Source organism: Beta vulgaris, chromosome 5, assembly GCF_026745355.1.
Source record: "Beta vulgaris subsp. vulgaris cultivar EL10 chromosome 5, EL10.2, whole genome shotgun sequence".
Taxonomy (NCBI): domain Eukaryota; kingdom Viridiplantae; phylum Streptophyta; class Magnoliopsida; order Caryophyllales; family Amaranthaceae; genus Beta; species Beta vulgaris.
The window spans coordinates 21,507,263-21,526,887 of NC_079206.1; the positions used below are offsets into that span (position 1 = coordinate 21,507,263).

At 36.7% G+C, this 19,625-nt stretch overlaps 1 protein-coding gene across 1 annotated transcript; it reads left to right on the top strand.

Moving 5' to 3' along the window:
- Nucleotides 1-12,043: 12,043 nt before the first annotated feature.
- LOC104893080 (cadmium-induced protein AS8) lies at nucleotides 12,044-18,897 on the top strand. Its single transcript, XM_010679154.4, has 4 exons — nucleotides 12,044-12,218; nucleotides 13,459-13,705; nucleotides 17,141-17,317; nucleotides 18,281-18,897. The coding sequence occupies exons 1-4, from the start codon at nucleotides 12,216-12,218 to the stop codon at nucleotides 18,292-18,294; spliced, it is 441 nt and encodes a 146-aa protein (XP_010677456.2). The 5' UTR covers nucleotides 12,044-12,215; the 3' UTR covers nucleotides 18,295-18,897.
- The last annotated feature ends 728 nt before the right edge of the window (nucleotides 18,898-19,625 follow it).

The window sequence follows — 19,625 nt, forward strand, 5'->3', positions numbered from 1 at the left end:
ATGGATGAGTTTTGTGCAAATTTGTTAATACTAATGGAACTTGCACAACTGAAGTTAGAGGAAGAAAATAAGGTTTAATCAAGCAACTTTAAGCAAAGTATGGGAAGTTCCTTGCAAAGGAACTGATTTGTATTTTAAAAGGAAAGGAACTGTTTCCTTTCCGAATTTTCCTCAAGACAAAATCTTAGAATATTTTGGAGGAACAGCTGGCCAAAACAAAACTTAACCATAACCTACTCTCTCCCCTTCACAAAGTCTGTTTAACTTGGTTTGGAGAGCACTCATTCCTCGAACTGAAAAGAGGAATGAAGTGGGTCTCTTGGATATGTGTTACATGTTTTGCTTGGACCACCACATACAAATCAATTTCCCTTCCCTCTTCATTCAATATAACCCACTATTGAGAACATTGTGTATTGGGTACGGTGCCTTGATAACTTCTTACTTCATCATTTGAAGTAAGACTTACGGTTGGACCACCATAGGAGTCAAACAAGGGAACATCTTGAATGAGAAGACCCTAAATGGACTTGGCTTGTCTGTCCAAGAAGGTGTTCTCATTCAAGGAAGAATGGCTTCCAGTTCCTCAGGAAAAAGAAAACTCCCAAACTGGACTTAGAAGAGTAATGATGTAATCTTGGATAACCTGTTCCTAACCGGAGGAACCAAACCTAAGAGGCGCAAACACATTGCCACTAAGCCTAAACCCTCTGTTCCTTGAGAGTGAGAAAGAGCACTCGTGAAAAATTGCTCCTGTTCCTGTTCCTTCCAACGAGGACTCTCCTTAGTCCTTTCGGATAATGAGGAACAGGTACCCTCACTCTCAAGGAACCTACTCCCACCATCTCCCAAACTCTCTGTTCCTTTCACAAAATACCCTCCATTTCACCTTCGTCCTTCTCTGTTCCTTCAGTTTTGAGCAGTTGAAGGATGAAATAAAAGGCCAAATCCTTTTGCTTCCACCTCCACAACTCTTCCACCCACACCACCATTTCTTCCTCCCATTTATCACCCTTCACCTTCTGTTTCCATTCCTGGAACAGATGAGCCTTCCACTCAAACCTCCCAGTTCCTTCACAACATCCCCATCTGCCTCTAGTTCCAAGGGTAAGGAACAGGAAATCCGGATGAACATAACTGGGTTAATGAAGTCTGCCTTCCTGCACAACATATGATAAAATTTTACAATCATCTTCATTGGACTTTGGATGCCAAAACTGATACTATGATAAGTCTTATGAAGAATTGAGTGATACCGTGGTTGCGCAGCAAAAGAAGATGGACCTATGGCTCGCTTGGAGGAGCTGAAGGAACAGGTTGAACTAATCATGGGGTGGTGATGAAAAATTGGAGGATGTGGTTGAAGAAGAAGTTGTAGAGGAACACCATTCCCCTTCCCTTTCTTAGTTTTTTTTGTTTTGTTGTTCCTGTTTCTTTCATCAAGGAACACAACTTTTGTTTCTTCCTTTTTCTTTTCTTTCTTTGTTTTGTTATGGAACAAGTGCTATATAATCAATGACTTTTGCTATATTGTCTATGTTTCTAAATGTTTTGCATAATTTCTTCCTTGGAATGGCTAGTATTATGTGATTGATGTTTGAGCAAGTTTACTCTTTGATTTTCTAACTTAACCACTAATGGTGCTTGCATATTGGTCTTAAGGTGTTAAATCAATTCATCAATTCATGCAGAGTCTATTCTTTTTGAGGATGACAAAGGGGGAAAAGGATTTAAGGAACAAACTGTACATAAACTTAAAAAATGAAATTAAAAAAAATTAAAAATTGGATAAGGTAAATGAAAAATCAAAAATAGGTTAAGGTAAATGAAAAATCAAAACTTCAGTTACTACATAATTGTGTTTTATTTTTCATTTTCTTCTTTATGTTTTTATTTCATTCACTTATATTATTTGTTATTTTCCTTAGTTTGTACCTTTGTTGTCATCATCAAAAAGGGGGAAATTGTTGAACCCTAGTTTTGATAATGACAAAGAAACAAAGGAACAAACTAAGTAGTGAACTAATGAATTATTTAAGTGTATGGTGTTCTAAGGTATCAATGCAAGGAACTGGGAGAATACGAAGTCAATGAAGAAGTCAAGAGAGGATTTCAAAGGCTAAGTAAAGAAGTTTCTATGTTGATACTGGAGCAAGCATTGGATCAAGAATAATAGAAGCTAGGCGTTTTATTTTCTAGTTCCAATGTAAAGGAACAAAGAAAGAATGGTAAGGAACTGTGGCAGAATATTTGAATGAAGCGTTTGTTCCTTGTAAGGAACAAACTAAGTGGCACTTACGAAATATGTTAAAGGAACTGATAATAAAAGGAACTAGACTTAGGCGTGTATTATGTAACGGTTAAAAGATAATGGAGTAAGTCATGCCTAATTATAGGAAATTAGTATATCTAATTTCAAATGATAAAATCAGTTTTAAAAAGAAAATCTGTTTGAGAAAAGATTTTATTTTTCGGAAAATAAGAAAATAAATATCCGGTTGTTAGAAAAATTTTATTTAAAAGATATTATTTTCTTAAAGATTAAAAATTCAGTTTTAAAGATAAAAAGAGTTTTATAAAACTGATTTTCGGATAAAGCTCAAGGAACTCCTATTACTTAGGAGTAATGGCTGAAAATATCCACGTTCATTTATAGTTCATGGGATCATGGGACATGATGTAAAACGTGTTCCTTAGGGGAAGGAACATCATGGGTTAATGGACTAAACATGTACTCTAACATTAATCCCACGTTCTTCATGATTAACACTATAAATATAGAAGTCTAGATAAGTTCCAAATTGTGTCTGACTAAGTAATTAAGTGAGTTTAACTTATTAAGTGTCAGTGCCTTCATTCTCTCATAATAGCCATTTGTTCTTTGCCTTCTTACTCTAATTCCACTAAGCTTATTTCGATCAATTGTATTTTGGTTTTTGGGGTAAGGGAACTTTGAGTGAAGTTCTGTAAGAAGAGGCTTTGAGTGAAGCTTGTATGTGTGAGAAAACTTCGAGTGAAGTTGAGAGGAACTGCTGTTAAGGGAACAGTGGCTCAGGAACTTGAGTTTAGGAACTCAAGGTGTGGCTCGAGTTAGAATTAGGTTGTAACAAAGTTGTTTGGCCTAATTAGTGAAAGTGTTGAGTTTAAAATCCCTAGTGGTCGAGGTTGTTTCTTCTTGTTGGGCCCAAGAAGTTTTTCCTCGTAAAAATCCCTTGTGTTCCTTTAGCTTGTTTATTCGTTTAAGTTTTAATTTCCGCAAAAAGTTACGTTTATTTCTACACCTACAATTCACCCCCCTCTTGTAGTGTTCCTAGGGAAATAACATTACAGTATGAGTCACATAATCCTACAATTTCTTAGAAGGAACTCTGGTGTTTCCCTCTACCCAATGCTCCACTAACATCCTCCCCACTCCCTCCCTCTACCCCTACTATTGGGGTAACAACATCCACATGATGACCCCTCTCTAGAGCCTCGGTTGCACCCCCGGTGCCTCTTCCCCCTCACACCCAACACCGTCTGGTGCCTCGAAAATACTTGCCGCACCATCCGGTGCCTCGGCCATACCCCCAGGCTCGCCAGGTTCCCCTTCAACTCCCACGAGAACCGCGAGACTAGGAGGAAGAAGATCATCATCATAAGGATCTATACTAACATCCATCACATCACTTAAGGGTTTAGATGAACCAAAAGGAAAAGTATGTTCAACAAACATCAAATCTCTGGAGACAAAATATTATTTGGTTTCCAAGTCAAACAATTTCCATCCTTTTTGGGTGAAAGGATGGCCAACAAATTAAAAACACTTTCTACTTCTATAGCAAATTTATCTCCATGATGATTCATATTATATGCATAGCACAAGCACCCAAAATTTCTTAAATCTATCATAGCATGAGGTTTCCCAAACAACACTCATATAGGGTTTTATAATCAAGCACTACAAATGGGGTATGGGGGTGTTTAGCAATTAGAGTTTTGGAGCAAAAAGAGAGGTTTGGACCACTTTGAGAGTTTTGACTAGTCAAAAACTCCAAAAGGGGTGTTTGGTAAAAGAGAGTTTTAGAGAGAGTTTCGGAATGAAAACTCTCAAAATGCAAAAGCTCATATTAGGAGCTTTTTCTTTATAGGTTTAGGTAGAAATATATTTAATGACTTTTTTGCCCCTTATAATAATACTACACATATCGATCTATTAAAATGTCTACAAATGTCATATTACACAAACAAATGACAATAAGATTTTAGTAATCAGTTAATTTTTACCAAACACATTTATAAAAAGAAGTTGTCAAATCAGCAGTCAAATCTGCTGAACAAAAAGTTAAAACTCTAACAGCAAACTCTAAACTCTAACACCTAAACTCTAAACTATATTTGCCAAATAGGGCCATAATTTACTAAATGATAAGTGGCTTGAACACAATCTCCCCAACATCTCAAAGGAAGATTAGCTTGAACAGGGCCGTCTTAAACATTTTAGAGGCCCTGTTCTAATCTTAAAAATTGGGCCCCTTATATTTAGAAAAATGAAATTTTCATAATAAAAATATGTATTAAAAAATTATCAAAAAATATGTATTATATTTTAGCAACCTTGGGTACTGAATAACTGAATCAAGAGGATTTTACTTAATATTTTAAGTATAAAACAATCAACATTATGAATCAAGAGGATTTTACTTCGTAAATCAATCAAGAATGAACAAAACCTCAATCTATGAGACATGAGTCTGCAACAATTTCTCACAGGTACTGACAATAGTCAATGGATTCATATTCACAACATATTTAGATCGCCAAATTACACAAATCACCACCAAATTTGATAAAAATTGAGCTCTCTTTTTAAAACAAATTGAAGCATAGCATGATCTCATGAAAATTTCTAAACCTTCGAATCTAATTAGAGAATAAAATCCATTAACAATTCACAAAAACAAATTGTGATTATAATATAATTTTTCCTAAACCAAGTAGAATCAATCCATCTCTTCTGCAGCCTTGGAAACCACCTCCTCCGAATTCGACAGCGATTTTCTGTCCAAGTAAAACTCTGACCTCCAGTTTCGCCTAACCAAACTCATTCTACAGGACAATTTCTACCAAAAAACGCCCTTTCAGATTCTTTTTAGTCAATCTGTAACAGAAACATAATCTTCATCCACAAAAACAAGATTGAAATAAAAAGAATTCTAACTAATACCCATCAAATTATAAGAGAATCCCAGAAGTAGGTACTTCCTAGAAAAAACAACAAATTTGGTTAACCAAACAGATTTCTCACATAAAACAGTGTTAGGAGAAAAATTACAATCAATTCACCTAAAAAAGAATAAATTTAATTGCACATATGCTTTTCAAGGAAAAAGTTATAGAGTTTAAGAAACCTTAAATGAAGAAGCAATCACTAACCTTCAAAAAAATCTACCATTGTTACAGCTCAATCAACACCCACATGCAGTCGACCGAACGCCAAAATCTTCACCCACAACCTTCACAACTTATTTTGTCTCATAATCTTCACAACTTCTTCTTCCTCCCCAAATTTCCAGAAATAAAAAAATAACAAAAAGTTGAAGATAATTTTAATTTGTTTTGTCTCAGAATTAATTGATAAATGATGAAAAAATAGAAATGAATTCGAAATATATAAAGAGTGAAAAAATTAGCTGTTAATTGAAGATTGAATGGAGAAATCTAAATTGATATTTTCATATTTTTTGGAACAGTTGATAAGGAATAAATGAGAGAATTTCAGGAAGTTGGTAAGAGAAATAGAAAAATTAAGTATTTAGAAGATTTTCAAAGATAAATTTCTGAAAATAGGGAAGAGAATTTAGGGGAAGAACGTGGTTTGGGTTTGCAAGGTGCACGCGAGATTGAAGGAGGAAGAAAAAGTATTTTTTAAAAAAAAATTGGGCTGCAATATTTAGGAATTGGGCCCTCAAAATTTTGGGACCCTGTGCTGATGGTCTGTTTGCACAGGCCATTGGCCGGCCCTGAGCTTGAAATCTCAAAGCATAAGCCACATTTAAAATATGTTGGTGCTTCCTTTCTATCTGGTCATTCTGTTATGGGGTCTTAACACAAGAGGTTTCAAAAACAATCACATGTGGACCAAAATATGGTCTCAGACAACTAAATTCAGTTCCATTATAACTTCTGACACATTTAATTATTTGATTAAATTATCTGTCAATCAATGCTATAAAATCCAAGAACATAAGTTCAACCTCCACTTTATTATATAATATATAGATCCACACAGTACGAGAAAATTCAACTATTATAGTTAAAAAAATGAAGCACCACAAGCAGATTTTGTTCGATTAGGGCCCTATAAATCACAATGAACTAACTCAAAAATCCTACTAGTTCTACTAGCACTCCTAGGATAACTAGTTCTAGGTTGATGCGCATAAAAACATACATCACACCCATCTCTATTGCAACTACTAATACTAGATGGACTTACACAAGGCAAATGACGCATAACTTTCTCTGAATTAAGGATGACATTGTGTCATAAACCAACCGATGTCGTGCCATCAACAACCATGATGTGCCATCAACAACCATGATATTCACCTTTGAAACCCCTCGGAAAAAGAAAATTCTATCTTTCCGTTCACCTTCTCCAATCAATGTCCTCGTCTTGTAGTCTTGTAACACATATAATATTTTAGTGAATTGGACAATATACTTTGCAGAATCTAATAACCGAGGAATAGAAATTAAGTTACAATATAAAGTAGTTCCACATTCACAACTTTCAGTTTTCCAGGAAGTAACACATCTCCCTCATACGTAGCATCAACCATACTACCATACGGAAAACCTACTGGATAACCAATAATTTTTCGAACATTATGCAACAACGAAAACATTCCTGTAACATGATGTGTTGCTCCCATATCTATAATCTAACTGAACTTACCAGCCAAACGATCTTTAGGCTTAGGCAAATTCAAAAGATCCAACAAACTTTGCCACTGGTCCGGAGTGAGTCCCGCGAGTCCGGCCCTCGCTACATCATTCGGGCGAGCTGTCGAAGACGAGGCCACACCAGTCGTGCTGGCTGTAGCTTTGTTGGCACGAGCGGGCGCCTCACCACGTGGGTCACCAATTTTCCCTCGACCACTGTCTTTGCGGCCACCGCGTGAGGTGCACTCCCCACAGCTTCCCTTGGGCGAACCCCCCCCCCCCACCACCACCACCACTCATGATAACCAATCAACTGAAAACAACCATTGGCATCGTGGCTCTCCCTATTATAGTGAGTGCATGTCTGATTTTTGACAAAGGTACGATCTTCACTTCTAGCATCAGCTTTGAAGGCTAAGGATTCACCTAAATTTGGTAGGGACGACGCAAGCAGTTCCCACAATCTCTCCTCCTAGGCTACATAGCGATACGCCCTTGTCATCGTAGTCAAGGGATCTTGAGCAAGCAAGCTCGAGTGGATCGGTCCATAGGCATCGTCGATATCAATCAAGAAACAATGAAGATGATCATGATCCTGCAATTGTTCAAGGAACCGAGTGACAAGGCACCCGGAACCCCCCATGGCATAGTTCGGGGGAAGCTCTTGCTTTGCAACCTCGTCCCAAAGTCGAGACAGACGCCCATAATATGATACAAGAGATTCAACCAATGGTTGCTTGCACTCATTGATTTGATACTTCAATTGACAAATCCTTGCGGTTAGAAACACCAAAATCTCTTTTGAGATGCTTCCATAATTCATGTGCATCCTCATAAGAGGAGACAGTTGCCCGAAGAGTAGGAGAAATTGTATTGAGAAGCCATGAAACAATCATGGAGTGGATAATACTCCAATAATCCGCCAGACGTTTAGAATCAGATTTAGGAATCGTTCCATCAATAATACCAAGCGTTCATTTAGCATCCAAGGACATGCGAATTGCGCATGACCATTAATCAAAATTATCATCTTTCAATTGAATTGGGTGTGATTATATTTTCGGGATTATCAGTTGATCCCAAGAAATAAACAAGGTCCGATTTTGGGGTACTAGGGACGCCTTCCATCATCACAACTCGTCGAGGGCCATGCAAATACGTTCAAAGAGGGGAAGAGATTTTTTCCAATCCTCGTAAGGAAGATCGAAGACGGTCGATCGAATAGTTTTAGGTAGAGTTCAGGGAGAGAAAAAATTTCAATTGGCTCTTGATACCATGTTAAGATTTAATTAATTCGTCTCCCCTTCTAATTCATCAGAAATTATATTTATATAATGTAAGGAAAAATTCCTACACCAAGTCCAATTAGGATACAAATCCTAAATCATATTGAACTCATAAATAGAGTCATATTTCCTTCCTAACATTAACCTAGTCTCTAAATTCACTTTTGATCAGAGTAATTCTATAAGGAGAACTACTTATTTTCTTGAGAAATATAAGAGTAGGTTGGTTCGATAAATCCTTTTGTAGTGAAGCCCACATCCATTACACTCTCTTGTTCACTAGTAAACATATTATATCCTATATATAAGTAAAAAAAATATTCTAAAAATAGAGCTCGATTAATTGTGTCCCATGAGCATGAACTAGTCCTTAAGAAAATAATAATACCAATTACACATTCATAATGCAAGATGTCACATCATTTAGTAATATTGTGACACAAGCATATATGCTTAATTGAGAATAGTTGTTTATTGTAGTATAGTTAAGTTGAGGTATTATTACACCTAGCTTATTGTTAGAGATATTAAGGCAATAGTTGAGCAAACAACAAAGGTGAAGAGTTTGAAGGCGGGTTGCACAAGGGGAGCACGGGCGGGCTGCACACAAGGGGGGTACGGGCGAGCGAAAATCAGGGCTACATATGTGAAGCTCATGGGTAGAAAGTGGCAGATAGTTCAGCACACCTGCACCCAGGCGGGTAGTCATTCTCCTATTGTCTCTATCTTCGAGGAGAATGCTAGTGTAACCCTACACCCGAGTGAGCGAGCGTTTGACCTGAGAACTCGCTTTCTTGAGCTCGCCTGCACAACCTAAATTTGTCGGGATTTTTTACCAGTTTGAGCTTTAATCTCGACCCTTAGATTATTTTATCTCTCTTAGAGTATAAAACCCCCTCTTGCATGTTTTAGGAATCTATTCACTTCAAAGTGAGATATTTCTAGGGTTTAATGAAACAGAAGAGAGAAAATAACATTAAACTCATTCATTAATGTTTGTAATATTCATCTATTGTTACTATTAGACAAAGGTGCTTGCATGGTGGGTTTTTCTTTCGGTGCTCAAGTTTTCCCCTTATTTGGTGCGTTTTTCATTGCTTTCCTTATTTTGCTTAGTTTCATCATTTTTCATTAGTTGTTAATTAGTGTAAATCACAAGTAATTAGTGTTTTGCTTAGTATAATTCTCAACAAGAGATCATGTCAAAGTTTAGAGAGGTTCCCGATAATTTCATTATCCAATTGTTGTTAATTTTGTACTATCATTAAACTTGTGATACATCACACAAGAAAATCATTTTTTTTTTTTGGAGTTAAAGAGAAATAAAGCCCTAAAGCACCAACAACCATAACTAGAGGAAAAAAAATGACAAAAACAAGAAATTAATTAAGAACATCTTTTGAGTAATAAGGAACTCTTTAGCATACTAAACTTAGTGTGATCCAATATCACGAGGCACCGGGTCTTCTGTATTTCCGTTAACTAGTATAGGCACTAGTCAAAGTCTTGCAAAATAAGTTTAGTACAACACAAGGGAATGGAGTGTACAACATAAACACGATCAATAAAATTTGGTTTTTCCTTGCCATTTTTTCCCTATCATTCGCTACTTGGTTTGCTTCTCTTCCTTCATGATGTAGATTAAGCCCTGCATTTGTTTGGTGGTATATCCTGTATTTCCATCAATGACGTTAATTTGTGTTTTTATATTTGGTGGGTTTTTGACATAACCGCGTTGATGCTATTTGTGGCAATTATATAATTTTCCCATCCTCTATTACATATATATCCAAGTGAAAGCTATAGCTTTCAATTTGGCTTCAAGGTGATCCATAGACTAAACTTTAGAGTATATCCAATTCCCTTTGTGATCTCTACGCATACTTGCAGCACTTGATTTATTTGTTCTAAGGGAAAAAAAAGACCCACCAATGTTGATTTTTAAAATGTTGGGAAGAAGGGAGGGTTTCCATGAAAGGTGTCTTTTTTGAGGGTGGGTTGCTTCTTTCGAGTGGTACTGGGTGTGGAACATTCATAAACACTATATATGTAGAAAATTAGGAGGTATAACCTATTTATGAGTAAATTACATTGCACTATTCGTATGGTGTTTGTGACTAGGGTTTAGGGATATGAGGATTCATAGTTCCAAACACTACAATTGGCAAGAAATTTGAGTAGGAGTAGCAAGGGAATCCCGCTCCCAAACAACATACTTGACAATGTTTGAATTCAAAATTTCTAAGATCTAAGACAAGAGTTTTACCAATAGTGACCAAACCTTGCTTGATTATGATGGTACTTTGAACATTTTCTTTATATCAAATTATTGTTGCATTAATTAGGACATATTGTCCATAAAAACATTCAGGCAGTGATTCTTTCAATTGTCCAATTTCGAATAGAATTAGGGGTCGTTTGGTTCGAATTAGGGAATGGAAACAGAGTGGAATGGAGATAAGGGGTGGAATGACAATGAAATCTGTTATTTTTAATATTTGTTTGTTTTAACTCATGAATGGACTCATTTTTCTGCGACTCCCTTTCTCATTGTTTGGTTCACATTTCAAATGGATTCACTTTTTAATATTATCATAATACCCAAAAAATTATAACTTTCTAGAACACGATAATTTTCTACCCACATCAAAATAATATATCCCATTTCATGAGTCAAACAAAATCGATATACCCAAATTCAATTATACCATTTACATCCACAAATCAGAATTCAGAAAAAAGCAAAAAAAAAAAAAAAAAAAAAAAAACAGACAAAAAATTACAATATGAAAAATAAAGAATTATAGAATCAAGACTTACAAAATATTAATAAAAAGAACACCAAAATCAATCAACCGTCCAAAAACCACAAATCAACACCAAGATTCACGAATTTATTTCTCCAAAATCAAGACAAAAAGAGTAACCAAGCAATTCTTCAGGTTCGATTATACCATAGTTATTTTCAAATTTGAATTATACTTCCTTTCCTAAAATTATGGTAAGAGATCTTTGCTTATTCTTGTTATTCCTTGTTCCGAAGCTTGGTTTTACTTTCTTTTTCAAGTAGTAACATCAAACTTGAATTTTTGCCAATCTCTTCGATTATACCACCGATTCGGACATCCGTCGTTGTTGATTTGAGTGAAAGTGTTGAAATTTTAACAGAGAAATTCGACGAATTTTTGTAAATTGGGAAACCCTATTTTTTGGATTTGTTTTGAAGACATGGAGGAGAGAGAAGGGTGCGAACAGAGGAGAGAGAGATGCGAACAGAGGAGAGAGAGAGATGCGAACAGAGGAGAGAGAGAGGTGCGAGGAGAGAGAGAGGGGGTGCGAACAGAGGAGAGAGAGAGGTGCGAACAGAAGGAGATAGGTGTGAACGGAGGAGAGATAGTGAGGTGAAGTGTTTGAGGAAGGTTATATATGTTATTTCCTCTGATGAGAGGAGGGTTTCAAATTAATGGAATCGGAATTGGGCTAGTAAGGGAGTGAAATATGTAAGCAACCCAACCAAACATATTAAAAGGGAGTCCATTACCTCAATCCGTTTCCAAGCCCAAAAAACCTCCAACAAAACAGGCCCTTAACCTAAAAAGATGGTAGACAATACAATTCCCATCTCTTATAATTTTGCCAAATGACCATACCTTGCTTGATAATATTACTTTGTACATAAACACTTTGTTTTAGTTTAAAGGGGAGGGTCCAACTTAAATGGCAAAAGATCACAAAAAATGCAAAAAGGGCCTAAAGTTGGACCACACAATAATTATCTTAATGAAAACTCAATAAAAGTTCGACTTGTAGCCCAACCCAAACTCATCAACTTCTTGGTTTCTGTAAACTTCCAACTTCCAACCGTCCTTTAGATTTTGTGAACTCAACTCCCGCTTTCCACCACACAAAACAAAACCCAGGTGAAAAAATAAAAAAAAGGAAGTAGAGTTGGAGAAAGAAAGAAAGAGGAAAAGCAAGCTTCGATTTTTATCTGGGCTTCGAATGGTATTTTACTAAGTTACATTAGCTTGCAATTTCATGTCATTTGTTATTATTTTTTCTAATGTTTACTAGTTAACTAAACAGCACTGCTACTGATATGAAGTATGAACTATGGTCTATGGTATTCTCTTTCAAAAAAAAAAAAAGTATGAACTATGGTATGATTTAATTACACGGGATTCATGAAGGATAGCAAGAAGTATATATTAGATGGTTGTTTAATTTTGTAATCATACCGCCATTGTTGTAATTTGGGAAGTTCAAGCATATTGCTGTACAAAATTCGTAACTCTCATGTTTTTTCTATGTTCCTAATGTATCTATTCCTTGTTGTAATGTGCATCTTGTGGATGTATTATTGGCTTATGGGATCTTATGTAGATCCCATCTTCAAGCAGCACTAATTGATGATTATTTAGTCAATCAGAATTAAATTTATGGATGTATTTCTTGATTGAGAAATTTATGCATGATGCATTATCTGGCATATTAATGAAACTATGAGCATCTGGGGTCTGATGTTTTGTAATGTGCTACCTATACCAATAAAGGCTCTTCTTTCTCCGACCTAATTGAGGAATGAGGAGAAATTTTATAACCCAACCTTTGCTTTACCTCGCCGTGGTTGGGATGCTTGTTAGAGGCACTAGGAAAATGTATTAATGCTATTGATAATGGGAGAAATGCCTGTTTTAATAATAAACATGGGAAGTATATCAAGTGAATATAATATGCAGTCGACATGATTGAATATAGGATTTATGGAGGTCGTAATTCTCCTTTTTGTGATCAAGGTTTGGGGAAGCAAAGTCCTTTGTAACTAAGGTTTTAAGTTGGTTTGCTCTCTTTCTTGAATGTAACTGGACATACTCTTAACCTACTATGCTTTACAGTCTCATTGTTACCTCGTCTTTCTTGTATTTGAGTGTAACCAATTATGGGGGATCCTAATTTGAGCTGTCTTCTGTGTTCTAAAACTTCTATTATGCAGAAACCTATATGATGTGATGTGCATAATAGAAACTTCTATTCATTTAGATGACTTCATGTGTAATTTCCAGCTGAATGCTTGCCATCTGATGTCCATTGCAGCATTCTCCATCAATGTAGACATTGTCCAATTTGGTTGATGTTGTGTGTTACCTGATTATGTATCTATAAGATTATTCACATGGTTGTTTTTCATTGTCAGCAAAATGTGGTGGAAATGGAAATGATGTTATTTGTTTATATTCAATCTCAGGTCTTAATGATTATAAAAGGATTGTTTAGGAGGTATGAGAGATGGAATCCTGTGCATCCAACCTACGGAGCTTTTTGGGGAATGGGAGTGGGTATTGGTTGCGGTGTGGGCTGGGGTCCTGGTTTTGGACCTGAGGTGATTGGATATGTTGGTGCTGGATGTGGTGTTGGATTTAGTGTTGGTATTACTTTTGCTGGTTTTGGCATTGGCCTTCCTGTGAATACTCTCATGGATGCTCCTTCTAAAGGTAAACTCCATTGTTGATTGCTTAAGTGTTTTATTCATTGGAATTACCTAGTCTACATCACAAAATCAATTTGCACAAGTGTGTTTTGTTGGTTACCTTGCTTGTGAACCTATTTGCAAGGAAGAAAAGTGCAACCTAGGATTTCTTCACTCTTTGTCTGTACCACGATTCCCATTTATTGAAGTTGTTTTCTTTTCTTGGGTAAGTAAAGTAATACTATTACCACTTCAACAAATTGACAACCTAATCCTTAGGGAAGGGATACAATCTTTTAGGAAGGACCCTCTAAGCCCTTGTTTGGTATGCGAATTTCATAGCTGGGAAACGGTAATAGGAAACGCACTCCGTTTACTACTGTTTGGTTGGTGAAGCAACGTAATCCGTTAGCCGACGGTAATCGACTCGCCCACTTTGATACCGCTTGTTTACCGGCGGTAAGGAAAACCGTTACTCTCCTCGAGCAAGAAAACAGAGCAGATTGGAAAATCTTCCTCTCCTTCATGCTATCTTTTTCTAGATTTATCTGTCATTTCCCTCCTTCCTGCTGAACCTGCTCTTCTTTGCTTTGCTTGCTATATTTATACCAAACAACTAATAACCTTAACCTTTGTCATTACCATTTCCCGTCCTTAACCGTTTCTATTCCATTTTCTTTCCATCTTCCATACCAAACATGGGCTAAAAGGATAAAATGCAGCATTGGCCACAAATTATCCTACAAACTAACATTTTATACCGTATAGACTTTCAAACCAAGCTTTTTCTAAGTGATTGTAAAATGTAAAGTGTTAATGAATTTGATTTCCTTTATCATCATATCAAGCTGTACAACTTTGAGATTCCAGTATGCACCATTAGTGATGTGCAGAATCTTGTAGGCTACAGCAGCCACAACATTAGCTATAGTCTTGCTCTTTATGCAAGATCCTCTAAAGGATTTCCTTATCCACCTGAGCAGAGTTGGCAATTCAACACCTGAGTGATGTAACCTTAGCTAAGGCAAGACTCTATTAATGCAAACTTTACTATAGTAGCAATTAGAGAATAAGTGTTCATGGCTCTCACTTGAGCACCACAAAGAAACAAGTATCATCTGTACAGACTCTAAACTTATTCAATTTCTACTTCTTTTGGAGTCTCTCCAAACCAGAAAGCCAAGTGATGAACCGACGCTAAGGGATAGAATGTTTTTTCCAGAAAATTCTGAGCCCACAATTGAGTAGCACTAGGCATACGGAGTTGCTTATAAGTCTTCTGACTGGGATATCTCTATTCTATAAGGGAACACCTCAGAACTTTTGTATCTCCCCCCAAATGCCTATGATTCCCCTATCTAATTAGTATTTAAATTTTGAAAAATGTGTCATTGTTTTAGTGATCAAATGAAATTTTAAAGCCAACTTTTCTACCAATTATACTTTCAGTACATCAACGCACGCATCACATGCATATAGGACTAGAGATACATATAGCTGTTGGGGTTAAGTGGAGATGGTGAAGCTAGGTGGGAAGCGAAGAAGAAGCGCACAAGGAGGAGGAGAAGCAGGGCCCGATTGGGCTGCACTCAAGGGCTCCACGTGTGCTGTAGCTACTGCCTGGCTGGCAGTTTATGAGGAGGCATAGCCCCCGGGCGAGCATCCTAGTGGCCCGGGAGGGTGACCCACCCCGGGCAGGCTTGCTCCTGCTCGGGTGTGCGGTTTTGTTGAGGCTTTGAGGCAGATTGTGGCAGTGGTCTGCACCCGGGCGGGCGTTTCTTCAGGCCCGCCCTGGCAACAATCGTGACCCTTGGATTGCTTTTAGTCCTAGGAGTATAAATACCCTATTTTCTGGTTTTAGGAGGTGTAACACACATATCTCAAAGTTCAAATTGGAGCCTAGTCTTTTCTAAGGTTTTGGAGAGAGAGTGAGTTTGTGAGAGATTGTATGTTCACCATTGATTCTCCATTGATTCCATAGTGCAAGTTTATGGGTTTTTCTCCCGGAGTTCGGATTTCCCACGTTAATCTTGGTGTGTTCTTTCTTATTTTCTTTCCTCTTTGCATTACTTGGTTGTTGTTTCAATTTCATGTTTCTTCTTGATTATTGTTGATTATTGCACAAACTAGTTAGCACTTGTTTCTAAATCACAGCAATAGCTTCCCTTGGTGAGCATGCAGTTTTGATTTCAGCTCATCGTGACTCTGCATAAGTTCTTCCACTAATTGGCTTCTTTGATGCAAACATTGTGAACCCATTTAATCCGCTATGAGCCAACGATCCCATTTTGATTGCGATATCCCGTATGTATTTTCCTAAGGCCAGTTGATGCTTAGGCCTCCTGGTTTAGGACTATGGACTTTGACCAGCTCACAGGTTTGGAGCTTACATAAGAAACTCTGCCAAAAGAAGGCCGTGAGATGCTGAGATCTTATCAATATTGTCAATCACAGCAAAGGATAGGTTCTTTGCTCTCCAATCTGAGTCTGGTCACCATTTCGTCCAAGAACTTCGTAGAACATATTGGTACCCCTAGATATCATAAGACAGATCACCCTTTAGAAAACTTAAAGCCTCTACAATTCTCTGGACCTCCATTATGTCCAAACTACTGCATTAGAATGCTTATTTAGCACTATTAGCCTTTAGACCTGAGGTTCCAGAGAATAATCGTGCTCCTTGGAGCATGAGAAAAACAGAAGGGAATTCACCCTTGCAGAAGACTAGGTAATCACCAGTAATGCAAAGGTGGTGTAAGATGGTCCAGCTGTTCAATGTATTTCATCATTATGGAAAAGTATTCCATGAGGTTGGGCTTAACGGTAGTCAATTCATGATCATATGTGAAGCTGCAACAATTTATGAAAGTTGGCAAGGGAGTTAATGTACATGTTGAATTTATTGAATCTGAGTTCTTATTGTGGTTTATAATATTTGGATGACTTCTTTGTTAAATTTTACGTTGTCTTGAAGCAAAGCTATGTCATTCCACCATACCAGTGTACTCCTTGAATGTACAGTAATGCAATGTATCTGGAGGATGAAGTTGGACAGTTTGACAATATTAGGACTGAAGACCGCCATTAGCTCAGCTTTGAAGAATTTTTACCTTACTGTTTACATCTATAAATGCTGTTCATATGCTCTCCCACAGGGTGAGAAGAGTTGATAACAAAGTAGTGAACAGTTGCAGTCATTTAGGAGCCTTAGCTAGTGATCTGAACGGTTTCATAATGAACCAGGAAAAGAAAGACATGGATCTATATATGATACTCCAACACATGATCTCCTCCTAAGACTTAAGAGATGCTTCCTGTTCTTTTGTTTATAAAGTTGATCTTCTTTTTGCTATCTTATTTTATTTTTTAAATTCTGATTCCATTCTTCTCTTTTTTGCGGATTGCTGGGGCTTAAATTTCTAATTTGTAGCATGAATTTCTGATTAAACTTAAATCCCAGTTCTAATGGCTACAAGCTCTACTTGGGACTTTGTGCAATCAAGCAAATTGAAGGACTTAGATCTATTGAAGAAGGGGACAGAAATATTTGGTGTGAAAACTGCAATATCTTCACAGGCAAAGTCTATCTCTGAGAGTTTCAAGTTATTGAAGAAAGATGTTTCTGAATCTTGTAAAGGTAAGCATTTTGTGTATGCCTTCTTGAGTTGTGAAGGATTGTTGTCATGATCCCAGTTTTGATTAATAATTTTGCATTCAATAATGCTGAAGCTACCCGCATTCAAGTTAGTTGTCACATTATTAGTTCATATTTTTGTTATTTTCGCACCATATAACGATCCAAACCAACTACCTGAGCATTTTTAGATCTCTCTAAAAGGTTTTGCAGATGCTGCATGATGTGTTGCAATCTCATAGATTGGAGTTCATGTTTTTTCACCCAAGCTGCCTAGTCCAGAAAACCCCAAAATGCCTCTATATATGCCCAAATGTCAAAAAAGAACTTTTCTAGCTTGGGCCTTGTTCTTGGGCAAATCTCGGATATGAAATTATCATCCTTGTCTAAATAGAAACTATAATTTGATTAAAGCTGCTTTATAGTGTTATTTTCTCCTGATAAAGAGAACTGGAAATGAAAACTGATTTCCACTGCTTCAATACGGGCTTCATTGCTTTGCTACAGTTGTAAAATGCCTGTCATCTTTGTTTATTGGCATGCTGGAATCTGAAGAGAATATGTGAGATCCAAGCTTAGTGATAATGCATGCTATTCCAATCATTTAGCTGTTTTGTGCTTATATATTCCCTAGTATTCATATCTGCACAACAAGCTGTTTTTTTCCCCTTCCCAGCATCTTTTTGGGAGCCTGCAAAATTATATTCTAATGTTCAATACCATATTTTTGAAACTCTCTTTCAGCTGACCTCAGCTATAACGAATACAAAGATTATGTTCCATATTTTTCTGGCCTGGATTCTACTCACTGCTTAATGGCAAAGAATACATGTTTACTGGTCACTGATTTGTGTCTATGCTGTCACAGTGCGGAAGTCTTGCATTGTATCTGATGTTTTTACTTACCATCGCTGATTTTTATTTTTATTTTACAGAATTGTGATATTATCACTCTCTAACATGCAGATATCAGAGACTGATTTTTGTGAAGCTAAGCTATGGTAGAAAAGCTACATAAGAAGGCTGAAGCTTTAACCTCTATCAAATAGATTCCAAAATCGGCTACATCACAGTTAATTTTCTTTTTTACGAATTAATATAACAGTGTATATATGTTAGAACCTTCTAATGGTATTATAAAGACCTTTAGATGGTACTAACATGTGTACCATGGATATCTGTTAATGTACCATTAGAAGGCTTCTATAGCACTGTCTTTACATCCTTGATAGAGTTTCAAATGGACTTAAACTGATAGAGGTTTAACCATGCTCACATACAGAGGCCGTAATGCATTTTTGGCACCAAGTTAGAAGGTTTTAGTTTGGCTAGCTACACTGTAAATCATTCCCATCAGACCTGAAATGCAGATATCAAAGACTGAGTTTTTGCAGCCAAGATATGATAAGCAAGTTCTACATATGAAGAGCATGCTGTGGTATTGGTGTCACCTTCAAAACTTTAGTATGGCATAGCTACGTTGTAAATCATGCCCAACTTCCCTTCAGATCATCTCCAAATCTGCATCCAATTCTCAGTATATGTGTCTTTGATAATGTAGTTGAAGTTTTTTCCCCCCTTCATTTTAATGTTTTACATTATTACTAATATTTACAAATCTCTTTGGGTTTTTGATAAAGAAGATTGCCCTTTCTAAAGCTCCTAAATTAGTGGAGACCTGAATGAGAGACCTAAGTTCAGGAAGATGTGCACTGTGTCAGAATTGTACAGCTTCATTTTACTTTGCAGCTCCTTTTTTACTGTAATTTTTAATGCTCTTCTTGGTATGAGCAAAATTTGTGGGATTTTTCGGTCCCAATAGCTACAGAAGATGCAAGGGGAAGAAAATCGTTTTTATAGCACTATACGAGGTGAAGCAACATTTAGATTGTAATAGAAGTTTAGAAGCTAAGAAGTACTACTATGCTATTTTGCGCTAATGATCATCAGAATCCATAAGAACAGCATAATTACCTGTGTTACAATGTGAAGTCTAATAGGATCATATGCTATACTTTCTTGCTAATGCATCTTTTAGTATGGTAGTATACACATATTTTATCTTGGTTCTCAAACTTGGTTGAAGCATAGAAACTATTCAGCAGTTCTACCAGCAGTATTGTTAGTAAACTGGAGTTCACTTTTTCCTCTGATGTGTATAGTCTACTCTAGTCTGTGCTGAATCTTGAAGAACTTATCACTGGAGATAGGCTTGAATCTATCATGACAACATATTATAGGCTTGAATCTATCATGACAACATATTACTCTTAACCCCTTGTGCTGGTTTTCGAAATTGATGTCCATGCAC

What these genes read in the sequence shown, in the direction of transcription:
- LOC104893080 (XM_010679154.4), top strand. An exon ending in CATGGATGCTCCTTCTAAAG is followed by an intron (nt 13,706 to 17,140) that starts GTAAACTCCATT and finishes CTTAAATCCCAG; the next exon opens with TTCTAATGGCTACAAGCTCT.